Below are 16,154 nucleotides of genomic sequence, written 5' to 3'. Positions count from 1 at the left end.
CCGTTATATCTTTCTTTCTGAACGAGTCCACCACGTTTATCTCTCGGTTTGTAAATGAAAAACCCTGTAAAATAAGCTTCAATTCACAGCTCAACCATTCGTTTTGTAAGACAGTTCATATCACTAAACATAAATGCAACAGAACTGGGTTTAGTCAAAAACTGTGAATAACTGGTTTTGGGTATAACAACCTTCTTGATTCAACAAAGCATCAATATATTCGTTTAATACATTCTTTAACACCCTACTTAAGTCAGCTTTTATTATCAAAACATTAGCAACCAACATTTCAAAAGTTTATTGACATTTGAAGCTAATATTCCATCAACTTAAGAGACGTTTTAAACTATTTTTTTAATGGTCTTTCGAGATTTTAGTCTCGTGTTCAACCTCGATATTTTAGTCTCATGTTCAACCAAGCTTCAAAGATGGCATTTTCACTATTGCTACCTTTCACTATAACTTGATTCAAGACTTCTCTTCAGGCTTTCTCCCAGTCTTTCACCATAAATAGGTGAAAATTCTCTGCAGATTTTCTCCCTGTCTTTCACCATAAATAAATGAAAGCAAAAGAAGTCCGCGGTAACTTCAATTCCAACAAAATTACAAAATTGCCGCCATTTACTTGCCTATGGACGCAGTCGAACACAAACTTTCCCTTAATTTTTTAGTTTTGAATTTCTCTACATTAATCAAGTTTCTTTGACCAATATATACAACTTACTTGAGTGTGTTATTGATGGCATGAATTCACTTATACCCTTTCTTGCTTTGTTTTCCTTTCATTTTCCACGTCATATTCTTTGGAAAGCATGATTAGTCTATGATCGTTTTAGTTTGCTAATAATAATAATAATAATAATAATAATAATAATAATAATAATAATAATAATAATAATAATGTCTATATACTTTCCACATTTTGTCTGGGTAGTTTCATTTAGTGACAGAATTGCTGAGAATTTCTGCAATGTGAAACAAGTGCCGGTAAGTACGTCAAATTGTAGATACAATTATTATACTTTTACCTTCCAACAAACTGTTTTATCAAGACCGTGTGTTAAGTAAATAACAGATAAGTATACTGATTCTAAATGCTAGGAATGAATGTAGGTTTTATATCGTAAGAATTAAATTGTAAAACTAATTTCCTAAGTCTCGATGAATAAATATAAATATGACGTAGAGACAAACACGTCGTTGCGTTAACCTGTTTACTGGTTTGGAATTACGGCAATGCTTTAAATTTAGCACTTGCCGTACGTATCCATATTAAATTTAGGTGCAGTAAAAGTAGTATTAAGTGCTTAACAAGAGAAAGCAATTCGGATTAAATGTTAAAACAGCGCAAAGACAGCAGCTGCTTCAACTTTTAATTCTACCCGGTAGGTGGCAGCATCGGGCAGTTTGTTTTGAACCTTTGCAAATGGCAGGAGGGATTCAGAGATCTGGTGGATTTTGAAGCCTTAAAGTGGCATAAGGACGCCGAGAGCAAGGTGGAGTAGCCGTAGGACGTCATGCCCGACCCTCCTATAATGTGAGTATTGGATAAAATCGTTTTTATTAGGGTTTTTGGCCTCCTCGGGCCGAAGGATTTTTCCTCCTCCGTCACCGTAGGTCTAGGTTTAAGCCCAGGCTCCTGTTTCGCCCTTCGGGTTTCGTATTAAAATGCTCGTTCCGCGGCGACGTCGTTTGGGCAGGGCACTGCCCTTTCGTCGTGTCTTGCTCGGGTAAAGGGGCGTATGCAGGGTCGAAGGATTTTCCACCTTCGTCACCGTAGGTCTAGGTTGAAGCCAGGCCCCTTTTCGCCCTTCGGGTTTCGTATGAAATATTCGCTCCGTGGCTACGTCGTGGGGGCAGGGCTCTGCCCATTCGTCATTTCCTGCATGAGTGATGAGGCGTATGGACTCCGGGTTCTCAGAAATTAATGCTGGGTCGTATTCTGGAGTGGTGAAAGCTCAGGCTTTTCTCGCGGGCGTATCGTGAGTAGGGAAGACGAGGTGTAATTGGAGGATGTAGGATTAATTAATACTGGTATTCGCGCCCTTCTAGTCTCCATGCCCCTAGGCTGTGAGAGGAAATCTAGCCTGGGCACGGCTACGAATTTCCAGATACGAAACTCCTCTTTATCCACTGGTTCCACCTAAATTGGTAGATACAGAGGTTTGGTTAGCTTAAGCCCTAATCTGAAACAGAACAAACGTGAGATGAGTTTTTGACGGACCGAAGAACACTCTATCTTAACTTGTGTGTTATACAGAAACCTCTTACCGACTGACCAACCATTCCTTCATAGTTTTATAGGGTGTTTTAATTAAGTTATTTTCATGGTTAGATCTATACTCCCAGCCTTTAAATAAATATTAGTCATGTTGCTGTCATTTACGTTATGTGGAGGCTCGATGGTCCTAGACTAAATTGGTTATTTCTTAAAATGTTTTAGTAGGCCCAATAATGTTTCACTGGCACGTATCAACATGGGAAAATAGACACCTGAGACGAGTTGCTTTGCTTTAACAGATCTGTCAAAACATCCAAAACACTGGTGTTGTGTTTCTTGTGTTCCATACAAAACATGCATTATATGTATGTAGGTGAAATAATCGACACTAACCTAATCACCTTCTCTTTATGTTACGTAGGAGACACCTGTCCTTAAGGTTGACTTTGCTTTTATCAGAGTGTTTTATGTATTGGTCTTGACAAGGCAGAAATTGCAGTTCATATGTTGTTGTTTTAAACATAATGAAAATGAAGTGGCTTGATAACCAGTGTCCAGTGGGTGCTGAGCAACACAAGACAATGTGTTATTGTAATTATAACTACCCCGCCCAGTCTGGTAATATCAAACCTTTATTATTAAAGCAATTCTAAGAACAACTGTATCTTTGTAAAGTGTTTTGTTCAGATAAACCAAAACTCATATTTTTTTTGTGTTAAACAACAGGTGGCTGTGGGGTGGTAGTCGCAAAGATGTTTTCATGTTGTATGAAACTGAGGTTTTATTGGTGCCAAGGGTTCCTAAAAGGTGATGTGTTTGTGCTGATATAATTGTTTGATGTCTGGTGTAATTTTGTGTGAATATTAAATATATTGCAGTTTATAGTTAGTTATGGAACTGGAAGTTGTATTAAAATTATTTCCGTTAAACATAGACTGTGATATATTTTTGTTGTTAATGATGAACTTTTATGGCTTATGTCTCTATAGTTTGTGCATTCATGGCTTATAGCACTTGCAGCAATGACTTCTAATCCTTTTCCCTGTAACAGGAAGCTTGATTGATAATTAATGTGTTCCATAATGATCTGGTGAAAAGTTTCATAAAGTCAAGCAGAATATACTTGAGATTCGTTTAATGGCCTCTTTTCTTCATATATATGTGTATATATATTATATATATATTTTATATAATATATATATATATATATATATATATATATATAGAGAGAGAGATATAATATATATATAGAGAGAGAGAGAGAGAGAGTTTATTCAATTCAAAAAGCACTTGAGAGATTTCCTTTAAATTCCATCTTAATAATTTACTTCTTCATTGCAGTATATTTGTTATTCCTTATTTGATTTGTAATCTTAATAATTTATTTCTTCAGCAATAGGCATTTTTGAACAAAAGAATTACTTTTACACGGATATATATAGTTGCACTTGTTCTGTTAGTGTTTACAAGTTATCACAGCATATGTTCTCCTTCAGCACTTCTTACACACTAATGTTCTCCTTCAGCACTTCTTACACACTAGGCACCTCTTGTTAATGGACGTTTTAATAGGTTTAATACTGTAGGTGATTATCAAGTATATACCAGAAAAAAACTTGCAGAAGCACTCGTGAATAGATCATGCACTACAAGCAGGTATCACTCCCCAAACATTATCTAAGAACATACAGGAATTCTTGGATACAGCAGCATAGGTCTTAGAAGGTGATGCACGCCTTCATATTTATATGTAAATTTGCAGATTATTCTTCACTTTTCTGCTATATTTCTAATGAATAAAGTGCCTTAATAAACATCATTCAGCCATCTGATATTAAATTCAGTATTGGTAAGAAATTTAATTATCATACATTACCACTTTAAAATTCCAAAGCTTTGCAACATCTCTAAATAACCTTATGTTTGGTATCTGATCTTCTGTGTTATAGTACTTGACAAAGTTTAAATACTTTTTTTTCTTTCTTGGTTAACAGAACGATTTCTGCAAACCTTGTCACCATTTTCGAACTTGCATTCCATCTCAGTATGACAATGATACCTGAATTGTATATCATGTATACCCATTCATAATATAACTTTTTCATGAATAACCTTTTGAATTTAAGGATCAAATTCAGGGTAAAATGGGCTGTCCCAGGAGCAGCAGGTTTCTTGAATAGCAAGCATATTTTCTCTCCTATAAGTATTAGGAAAAGAGTGTTTCTGTTGGCCAGTGCATCAGCCATGCCACCTTCCACAGTACAGTATAAGTATTTTTAATATGGAAGTTGACAGATGTCGATTTATGGTTTCAGTGTCCCCATTCTTTGTATTTTTGTACCAAGTCATGTATCCTCGTCATTGCAATATCTCGGCTACTTCCATCTGTATAACTATCAACTTTGAAAGTAGAAGTGGACCTTTTGTCAACAGTTGGTAAATCACTTTTCACCTTGTTAATTTTGATTGAAACGTGCACGGACTTTTATCAATATCAAGTTCTTTTCTTTAACTTTGACCTACACAAGTTATATACAATATCTGTTAGGAGCATTCGTCTTTCTTACAGCATCTTTCAAAGATAAAATTTTATGACGTCAGTGTAGGGTCAACTTCCATGATTGTTTTCTTCATAATATTATGAGTTTTCTGTTCAACTTGCTGGGACATGTTTACTGATTTGCAATTTGCATCAGCCAACATATTTCCAAGCTCAGCAATCCTGTTATCTCACCATTCATTATCTTTTGTAACTCAACTATCTGTATTGCATCCTGCAGTTTATTTCACATAATCAAGGTGCTTTATATAAAAACAGTTGTGACAAAGCCACTTCACTATCTTCATATTATCATCACTGAAGCCATCTTGAATAACACATTTGTTTGAAACCAGTCATTACATTTGCATTCTATCTTGTGTTTCTCCCTCTATCTGATTCACAGGTGGGAAAAGAAGAAAAGTTACTTTTTCTCAGGCCATAATAGTGTTTCATAGCCACACATTTTCCAAAAATTTTTTTTTATATATATAGAAAAAACCAGTTTTAAAGGGGAAAAGTAATTGTTTCAATTCATGTCAATCATTTCTACCTTCCACTGGGTCTTAAACATCACCTTTGTTTTTCCTGAAAAGGACAGAAACTTAAGCTGGGCTCTTACAGGCATTTTGCTTAGGACTTGCATAATATATTTTCTGTTGTTATTACATGGGTTGTAAGAGAAGTGCAGATGTGTTTAGCCTTAATGAAGTAGGGCTGTGAATGATGTATGATAAAGTAGGACTCTCAGCAGATGCAACTCAAAGGAAGAGAGTAATCTAACCATGGAGTGTTCCCACCTGAATTGGTGAGACTCAATAAGTGCTCTGCATACATCACTGACTTTTGAGTAGTGTGTTTCCTATTCTGGGGCTGTTGTTTGTTTGCTATTGACACCAGGATTATGCATGGCAGTAAAACACAGTTTAATATATTCCTCACATACTCTGAGAACATTTCATCTTTATTTGCATTGTTATATCCAAAGTTCATCAGCCATCTGGACATGTTCTGTAGTAGGCTTTGGAAGGTATATTTCTGCTGACCATCACTAAATGGCACTCATGAGCCAGGTAGATCTGCAGATGATGGCCATACCTTGAGTTGCATGCAGGACATTTAATATTTAGCCAATTGTTACTGCCTTTTACGTCTGTTGCTTTTCCATTTGAATTCGTGACACTGCGATGGAATGATGCATCTTATGACACCCAAGCCTTGCAAGGAATTGAGGATTGTCAGTTGTATTCTTATTAAGTTTTATCTTATTAAGTTTTACAGACTACATTTGAAAGTTATGGTGTTATTGATATAATTAATATTGGATAAGTCTGTGGTTTCCTGTAAGGTAAGGACTGATTAGTCTGTGGCTCCTATAAGGCAAGGACTGATTATTTTGTGGTTCCTTTAAGGGAAGGACTGATGCATTCTCTTTTGTTAATGTTGTATAGTCTAGCAATTTCAGTGTGGTAATAGGTAATAGCTGCTTGTGGGTGAAGCCCTTGGCCAAGTGAGGATGATATAGCTGTTAGTCATATTGGTTAGGCTCCCCAACTCAGTTTATGCTACTGCCTTGGTAACGTTGTGTGGATGGTGTTGATTAGTACGGTTTTTCTGGCATATTTTTGTATGTTCCTTCCTCTAGTAAATGGATGTACCTTCTTTGAAAGCTGGTTTGGCTGTTGAAGCCTAGTAATGAGGCTTTTACAGCAGCAAACGATTAAGGGTTTAGGAGACCCATCCACTCCATGTTGGTGCCACTTTTTCTGCAGCAGTAGTATTATACAGAAGCCTTTGCTGTCGCTGGTCTCAGCGTGGATGTTGTTGTTGAATAACTTGTTTTGCCCTTTGTAACTTATTACTTTAGCCTTCTTTTTGGCTTGTCACTGTAACATTTCAAGAGGATTTCTGACCTTGGGTGGAATGGATAAATTGGTATGTGAGCTTGCTCTTAACTGACCTGTGCATGTGCCTGCTCAAGTGGAGAGGAACACCAACAATGAGGCTTCCAGTCCTGTTCATACATCTGTGTTAGTCCACACTAACTTGGATTATTGACCATCCCAGTTCTTTGGAACTGCCCTGGCACTTTTGAGGACATGCCTAAGACCTGTCTCTTGAGTGTCACTGGCTCGGCTAATCTCTCAGTATTGCCTAAAGACCAGTGCTGTCTAGCATGGGACTGGTAGTTGGCACTCCTGTTTACCTAGATTGGCAAACTTGGCCAGCCTGGCTGGTTCCATGGTCAGCTCCAGGCCTGCAGTTAGAGGGAGAGACTTCGCTAAATCGTCTCTTTCAGTGCCTTCATATCGTGACTTTTTTTTTTTTATTCTGAACAAGGCCAAAGTTTGGCAGAAGTCTTTTCCCTGTGCTTTGGTCCTTCTCAGTAGGCTGAGTGGGAGATGCATGTCGTTGAGGTCATAGGGATCATCTTTGAGCACAGTGGCCTCTGGGAAGCAACCTTGGCTCCTTGGCACTCACTGTCCTACATCAAGTTCATCTCTCTCTCTCTCTCTCTCTCTCTCTCTCTCTCTCTCTCTCTCTCTCTCTCTCTCTCTCTCTCATCCAGTGGCCTCTCATCCAGTATTTGGCCACAGATGAAGGTAGTTACATGTCAGAGCATCCTATATCTGGTTTTAGTAGTCGTCAGTAGATGCGATTTCCTCCATTTCCTTTTTTAATAAATTTTTGAGGAAGGGTGAAGGTATTTTCTGAGCTTTTGTTCCCATTGCAAATGGAAAATTGGGGGTTCTCGTTTTTCGTAGAGTAAGGCTCAGTTTTGGAATCACATGTGCAACTGTACTGGTGGTTAAAGGATTCATCCTCGCCATGGTCATATAGTTGACCAGGAAGCTGGTAGTTCCTACCCAAAGATTAAGTTTCCATATAAAAGATGAATGGTTCTTTCCATGTCAGAATGTATCTCATTAATTACAAAATTGGAATGTAATTTGTTTTTGTTCCTGCAAGGACACAGAGACCTATGGCGCCAGATAGTTTGATCGTTGAACTCACTCACTCATTCAAATAATGAGGTCACTTTCTTGCTGTGGTCACAGAGCTTGAGTTGTTTGTGAAGCTTGTAGTTATTTTTTTTTATCATTGTATTGGTAGTTGTTCAGCATGTTTGGGATGCTTGAACAATGATTGTTTTTATAACCTGTTTATTATTTTTTTTTTTATGTTTCTATTGAGTATGTCAGGAATCCTTGAACATCATATTATCTTGTGTTTTGTGCTCTAGCAACGTGTTTTCTTTTTATAAGTTCTTGTATTAAGTTTAATGGTTTACTACTTTCTATGTGACTATTATATTATAGTGTGTGCTTCATGCAGGATAGTAACTTACCTTCACAGCAGGACTTGGCTTTTTATGGTATAGAAACTTTGTTTCATCTGCAGTAGTGGATTAGTTTTCACAGGGGCATGTGGATTCCGCCTCTGTCTCTCTGCTCTCTCCTCCCTTCTTGATCTTTAGATTTTTTGAAGAGGGGGGATGGGCCACTTGCAGTCTTCTCCATTAGGTTATCCTAAGAGATCTGGTCTTTGAATTTTCCATTGGATCAAAGCTCAAGAGAGGCTGTAGATCAGTCATGAGTGTTTGTGACTGACCTCCTTCAGTGAGACTATCTTGGGACATTTATTGGTTTCTCCCATGGCCAATCTCTTGGGCTGTCCAGGACCATCCATCAATGGCTTAAATTCCCTTTCTTCCTTGTAGATGTGTTTGCTTATAGCCTATCAGAATGCTTGCTTGCACCCTCCTCCTTTGTCAGGTATGAGCAGGTGCCACCCTTTATATCTTCTAACAAACACTCTTCTAACCATCCATTTTTCCGACCGGTGCTAAGAAGGGGTGTGTGGATGATTCTGCTGTGCAGTTTTTGTGTTGCTGTTGGAGTTTTCTCTGGCCAGCCATAGGGCAAACCAGGGATTCTCCCTGAAGTATCTTTTCCCATTTTTATGTGCTGAAATCTAGTGTAGGTGGTATTTTCGAGATAGGTATTTTGAGTTTCAGGGGTTTGTTATGTTGATAATAGGAATGTTGTTATACAATAACGCTAGCTTTTTTTTTTTTTTTTTTAATTTTCTTTCAGATGTACAGTACTTGTAATTTTATTCATTTGATGTTAGTAGAATGTGTAGAGAGTTTTATTATGCTTTTTCTTCTATAAATATGCATTTCATTCTTCAGAGGCTTACCGGCTATTGAAAAGACATTTGGACTTATCCATAGGAATGCATTTACATTGTGGGTAACAATGGTAATGCTATAGAGTGGACATTATCAATATAGCAAATCACTGAGAGGGGACTGTTACATGATGCCACTGGAGGGTAGAAGTTTAATATATGCAGTTTGGTATACAGCTGTTGGGTTTTACTTAAGAGGTATGTTGTAACCAAAAGCTAACGTGTCACTACTGTACGGTCAGAGTGTTTGCTTCTAATGTTAAAACTGATGTCCTCATTGATAGTGTACACCCATTCAGTAATATGACAGTTTGTACACTAAGGGTGGGGTGTACAGAGCTTCATCATTATCCAGTTTACAGTATTTCTAAATGGTTGTTTTGTATAAATCTATTTTAGCAAAAAAACGTAGCGATTATTGAAGTTAGGGCATATGAAAGGTTCATCTTTTCCATGGCCCATATGGTTATAGAATGAGTGGTACTGATAACCCTCAAGTTATGCAAGGAATTCATTGCTGAAACCTCTGCATTACTGTACAGTACTGTATCTTGTAAAGTATTTTAAACCTGCCAACCATCCTGTATGAAATATAGCACTTGGAGTACCCTCTTATTTTCACTTTGCTTTGTTTTTCGTAGTGATTGGAGGTTTTGCCATGCAAGTTCTCACTGTAAATGTGTTAATGATTCTCCTCGGAAGGCATGATAAACTAGCCTTTTGAAAATTGACCAGCTTGAATGACTCAGGAACTACAGAGGATTTTAGGGAATTCACATTTTGGACGTGTGTACTGTAAATAATTGAGGAAGACCTAGACTGGGTGACTGGAGTTTGCAACTTCCAGACAGTGTGTGTGGTACTGTACATGTATAGCAGAGCTTGACGCTTAGGTCTGACAGGAAGTACTGTACCAAAATCCCATATTCTTTGTTACTGTAGGCTTTGTCATCATACTGATGAGCTCACATCCAGTATATGGCAATTCTAGTTTACTTTAGCTAGATAATTAATTTTGTAAAGCTAGTCCATGAAAATAAGGACTCACTGGTAATTGTGTTACCTTTTCACGATTCAAAATGCAGCACAGTTTATATGTAGTGGCCTCTAGCAAGTGTAAGTTTTATAATGGGAGCATTGCTAATGGCATATGCTTGGAACTGCCAGGTCTATGCCTGCCACATTGTGAGTTCATTAGTTTGAAGCAGTCATCTGCACCATGTCAGTCAAGACATTTCTTTCTAAACATTGCTTACTGTTTAGAGTATATAGTTTGAGAAACTGGTTGGTTGAAATTACTTTATGCACTCTGCCTGTCTTGCATTCAAAAGTTGGTTAGTGTGCTGAGGTGACACAGTACCAGGTTGGAGGGAACATTTTGAAGGTCATCGAATGTGGAAGTCAAGAGGAGAGGCAAAGTTGAATGGTGCAAGAGTAGAGTGGGTTAGAGCAAGATTGAGAATGCTTGTGGAAGTGAACATAGAGGAAATGAGAAGAGCAAAAAGAGGCTGGGAAATAGAAAGACACGGGAGTTGAAGGGATTCTATGAGATGCTGTGGTACAGTGACAAATGTGATTTGACTGGTTGACCAAGGTTTGTAAGGTGTCTGTGGATGATGGTAACGTTCTAAAGGAATGGGTTAGGGGAATCGTTGTTCTGTTATATAAAGAACGTATAGCATAACCCAGTTTACCTGAATGTGGTATGATTTTGATCGAGAAAATAAGACTGATGACAGAGGAACTAGTAGGTGAAGAACAGCGAGTTTAAACAAGGAAGAGGGTGTGGGGATCAGTTGTTTGTTATGAAATGGATCAATGAGAAGTTAGAAAGTAAGAGGAAAAACCTATATGTGGTATTCTTGGACTTAGTAAAAGCTTACAACATAATCAGGAGAGGCAATGTGAGTGATTTTAAGAATGTGTGGTATAGAGCATAAGTTGCTGAGAGCAGTTGGAAGTTTGTTTAAGGGCAGTGGATTGTTGGTTAGAATATACAGAAATGGGTTAATTAGTTGCTGTGAAGAGCCACTGGAAACAAAGGACTTTAATATCAAGAAAATACGAGTGTGTGCAAGGTGGAGGTGAATAGAGCGATGTGTGTAGGGGTCCGTTTGTGTAGGTGTAGGCAGCTGTTAATGTTATGGAAGTTTTTTCAAAGGGTTCATCCACAGCTCGGCAGCTAGTACTGTAAGTTTGTTTTTTTTTTTTTTTTTTTTTTTTTGCTGTCTGAAGCCACTCCTTGTTCCATATTAAAGGAAATGGCTGTTGTTTTGTGTGTGTGTATATATATATATACATTTATATATATTATATATTTGTGTATATATATACATATATATATATATATACACACACATTTAGCATATATGTTTGTGTATATATATACATATATATACACATATATACAGTATATATATATATATATATATATATATATATATATATATATATATATATATATATATATATATATATATATATATATATATATATATATGATCACTTTTAGCAACAAACTAATACCCAGGAATTTTGTTCACACGAACGTGTGAAATCATTCACGTACCACAAACCGAGGCGCCAGTTTTTGTTTCCAGTATATCTATATTTGTACCTGCGTGCAGTGTATCATGGAAGATTTAGAATTTTAAATGTCAAATATAAAGTACAAGTATTTATTATCTGTCTGGCAGAAGCATTTTGTGAATGTATTTGAATGTCTAGTGAGGCGGCAAATATGGATGATCAAAACACCCACCCTTTTTCAGTTTCCGAATTAAATATTAACTGTTATAGGTACACCTGCCTTGCGTTCCCTAAAAGGATAATAAATAGCAGTTTTATTTTCTTCGGCTGTGAGCTTATTTAGGCTTGTCGAAGAGTGATGACTTTTGTGGCCCTTCTGCCAAAGTGCTGTCCACAGAAGTCATTCTTACATAGAGCTGAAAAACTTGGGCAACTTCTTTAAAAAGTTGTTCGTGGCTGTGACTTTTACTTATCCCAACAGTACGTAGAGTAGTTGAACTTGTATAAACAGGAGCCCACTTGAGTACTGGTCCTTATCAGTGAATTTTTAACCCCCATTAAACTTGAGAAATACTTCGTTGAAAACATTTGAATCTTATAATTACAATATTTTGATATCATCCTCTGCCTTAGCTTTGTTGGTTGAAGTGGAATCCTTCCGTTTACTTATGTTTCTTGTCAGGTTAGACACGTTTAAAACATGCATGAAATCCGTGCTGGTGGATGTAGAGAATTTGAAGGAACCGTTCATTGATCTCTTATGCTTTGTCCTCATTTCACAGTTACGACATTTTTATTGAAAGTATTACATAGCAAATTGCAAACCTCATCTATGTCTTTCTTTGCTGCCGATTCTTGCGTCGCAGCTATATCAGACTCGAGAGAAAACTATAAAGAGTTTTTCAAAGTGAAGTTGATAATGTAGTCTGTCCCAGGCTTAGAGAAACACGTCAGCCAGTACTGGGGACCCTTTGAAGAAAACACAAAATGAAAATAACTGTTGAGCCGCAGGAAATACGAATGTGGCGAAACCAAGGAAAATGTGGGGCAGTTCTTTCTTGACAGCCTACCATGGTCTACTCATATTAATAGAAAATCGTGAGCCATACTGTCACATATTCGGCATGGAAATTATGAACGTCTTCAATAGAGATATGAAGTACTTGAGCTCTCGTGGTTGATGCTGATTAGACCAGTTTTAGGTTGTTTTTCCACACTCATCTAACAGTAGCTAAGTAGATCGGCTATAGTAGTAATGTGTACATTCACTAAAGATGTTTAATATTTACGCTGCCCTTTTACTGTGTTAGACTGAAGGTAATTTAACCAAGTACCGTCCATTGTAGGCATAACGGTGTAAAATTTTAACCATCTACAAAATCAAAAGGGCTAGGTTCTAGACGTACTAACATCCCAATTAATATCAGAACCCTTTCGTGTACAGTTCCCCAATCCCAGACTTGGCGTCAGGTGCTTTTTATGCAAACTTCTTGTGTGTCATAACCCAGCAGAGATTACTCGCCCATCTTCATGTGCTCTCAGGGCTTCTTAACATCCGGGGGGGTCGGGGTAGCGCCGCCAATGCACCTCACGGGGTGCACTGTAGGCATTACTCAAGGTTCTTTGCAGCGTCCCGTCGGCCCCTATAGCTGTAACCCCTTTTACTCCTTTTACTGTACCTCCATTCATATTATCTTTCTTCCACCTTGCTATCCTTAACCCTCTCCTAACAATTATTTCATAGTGCAACTGCGATGTTTTCCTTCTGCTACACCTTTCGAACCTACATTCTCACAATACCCTTTCCAGCTTTCGAAACTACCTTCTCACAATACCCTTTCCAGCGTTGAATGACCTCATATGTTCCAGTGCTTGGCCTTTGGCCTCAACTCGATATTCCATTCCAGGGCTTCCTAACTTACGGAACAGTTTTTCCTCGCAGAATTTCAGCCATCACATGTCAGCCAGTAAACACTTTCAAAGCTTAAGATATAGAGTAACTGTGAAACTGGTTCCCGGGTATCTTTCCTGTTCAGCCTAGGTTCAGTGCCACCTGTCATTTCAGCGACCCCAGCACAGGGTGGAGGCTCTTGCTTGATCTGCAATTTTGTCTTCTTTGCAGAGGTTAGATCGAAGCTTATGGCGTTTTAGAAATTGTAATAAGCGATATCTAAGTCGATATCATTATCTATCCCCCGAGGAGAGGAACCAGTTTGCATACATGCAGTCTCTGTAATTGTTTGTATGTTAGATAAACAAACGAAAGTCTGCATACAGGTAATTGTTGAGTTCGTTCGTCCATTAGATAAATAAACGAAAGCTTAGGGGCATATTTGTAAATTGTTGTCAGTATTTGTTGAAATTGTCATTGCAATTCACGTGAAAGCTGGTGACATCTCTCAGCTATTTGAGGTGTCTTCCAACCTGCCGCTTTAAATAATACCCGTAGTTCTTTAAAGAGCTGTGTTCCGTAGACCTTCGGTTTTCCTCACCCCTTTCTCTCCAGTGTTCAGTTATATGTATGGGGGTTTGGTTAGCAAGGTGTGGATGTTTTTTTTTTTTCTCGGAGTGAATGCGTGCATAATTTGGATCATAGTAATGCATAAAGTTATCAAGATCTGTCAGCAGTTGTCAGCGGTGCTTGAAAGTATGCGTACCCTTTAATATTGTATTTTAGTTTGTATATATATATATATATATATATATATATATATATATATAGATACCTGCGAGGTGTATTAAATTTTTTATTGTATACGTATATATATATAATATATTGTGAAAAATACAAATTTTTATATGTACGTAATTTTTAAGACCTTTGGAAACTGATTTCAAACATCAACAGAACGACGTAGTATATTAGTTAATTATGGTTTATATATGCATACACATGTTCGTGCATTCTCTTCGTTGGTGATGGGGTGATGAAGCTATGTAAACAGACATTGAAAGCTGACACATTTCTGCCTTACTGTCAATTATTATGTCTTTTTTTATGTACATAAACTATATTTATATCAACAATTAACATACGTATCCATGCGCCACGCATGGTTATGTATACAAATTCCCTTAACTGTTTAGCCTATGCAGGGATAACAATGATGCATATACTTATTTCATGGGTAACTTAACTTACTGTCTAGTTATTGTCAAGACTTAGTATTTTAAGGTTTTTAAAACGTGTAAATGATTTTGGGAGCAATGTATGATCATGAGAATAAGTTATCTCCCTCTGAGGGTACCACCCAAGTCAACTACGTACGTACGAAAATAAAAAAAAAAACTTGATGATTACTCTATTGCCAGTCAACAGGGGAGGGGGTTGGGGTTAGAAGGTATATCCTGTATTATGTCCATCCCATATGAATCTACATATACTTGGATTAACCCACGGGCGGAGGTAGGTAGGCACATAGGCTTAGCATGAGAAGGTGTCGAGAAATCACGCAACACTTTCGTGAGGCGGACTCGTATTTATTCATTGGCCGCATTCCAGGTAGCAGCAGCATTCTTTCTTTGCTCGTTTGTTTGTTTGTTTATTTATGTGTTTGTTCCTGCCCGTTTCGAGTTGGCTTAACTCTGTGACCTTTTAGGCGCGCTCTGATTATTTATGACACTTCGTTTTAGATTCAGATATACATTGTTTGTATCAGTAAGTCTGTCTATCTGTTATATGCATACATAGATATAGGTATATGTTGTTTGAGCATAATTGCTCTGCATAGAAGTATTTATAAAAATCAGTGGCAGATTTTACTTATTTTTTTATGTGCCATATATATTATCTTCACCTGTTTTTGTGGCAAAAACCTGTTATTAACTATATACATACACACATATATATATATATATATATATATATATATATATATATATATATATATATATATATATATATATATAATGTGTGTCTGTGTTTTATACATTTATACATATGTATATTAAAGTTAATAACAGCTTTTAAATAAAATAAAGGTGAAGATAATCTCTCGTAAAATATTTAGCACCCAAAGTTACAGAATTAATTTTCATGGCAGTTCAAAATACCATTTTAACCCGTGGTAATGTTGACGAAACACGGGAGGGATTCGTTCAATGTTTCATCAGGAGATTTTGTGTCGAAAGTTGCTGAACCGGATCTTTGAACGGCGCTCAGTGTCAACTCATATTTGCTGCTTCGGTTGAACTGTTCAGTATTTTGGGTCACAGGTGTTAACCCAGAATTTTCCTGGCTTTGTCTACGTACTCCCTACCTGTCTATACAGATTATATATATTGTGTGTGTGTGTATGTATATATGTATATATATATATATATATATATATATATATATATATATATATATATATATATATATATATATATATATATATATATATTATAACAGGACCTCATTTAAAACTGAGATTTAAATAAATATTTATTAATTGTAACTAATGCACAGAACAATAGCTGTATAACAGGACCTCATTTAAACTGGAATGCATCTATATATATTTATTAATTGTATCAATATATAACAAATGTAAGAGATAAAGTATTATGTATATATATATATATATATATATATATATATATATATAGAGAGAGAGAGAGAGAGAGAGAGAGAGAGAGAGAGAGAGAGAGAGTGTCTCGGGAAAATGGGGAAATTTTATGTTATGCCAA

The 16,154-nt window shown here is 36.9% G+C and overlaps 1 protein-coding gene across 1 annotated transcript in view; it reads left to right on the top strand.

Annotated features, from left to right (window-relative positions):
• The first annotated feature begins 1,374 nt into the window (after positions 1-1,374).
• The window catches only part of Pli (E3 ubiquitin-protein ligase pellino), a 106,491-nt gene continuing 91,711 nt past the window's right edge, over positions 1,375-16,154 (top strand). Inside the window, exon 1 of the mRNA XM_067101500.1 lies at positions 1,375-1,537. Coding sequence (XP_066957601.1) covers positions 1,518-1,537 — 20 coding nt within the window. The 5' untranslated portion in view covers positions 1,375-1,517. The remainder of the gene's footprint in view (positions 1,538-16,154) is intronic.

The sequence above is a fragment of the Macrobrachium rosenbergii genome, chromosome 57 (genome assembly GCF_040412425.1).
Source record: "Macrobrachium rosenbergii isolate ZJJX-2024 chromosome 57, ASM4041242v1, whole genome shotgun sequence".
Taxonomy (NCBI): domain Eukaryota; kingdom Metazoa; phylum Arthropoda; class Malacostraca; order Decapoda; family Palaemonidae; genus Macrobrachium; species Macrobrachium rosenbergii.
This window is presented reverse-complemented; position numbering and strand designations above follow the sequence as displayed.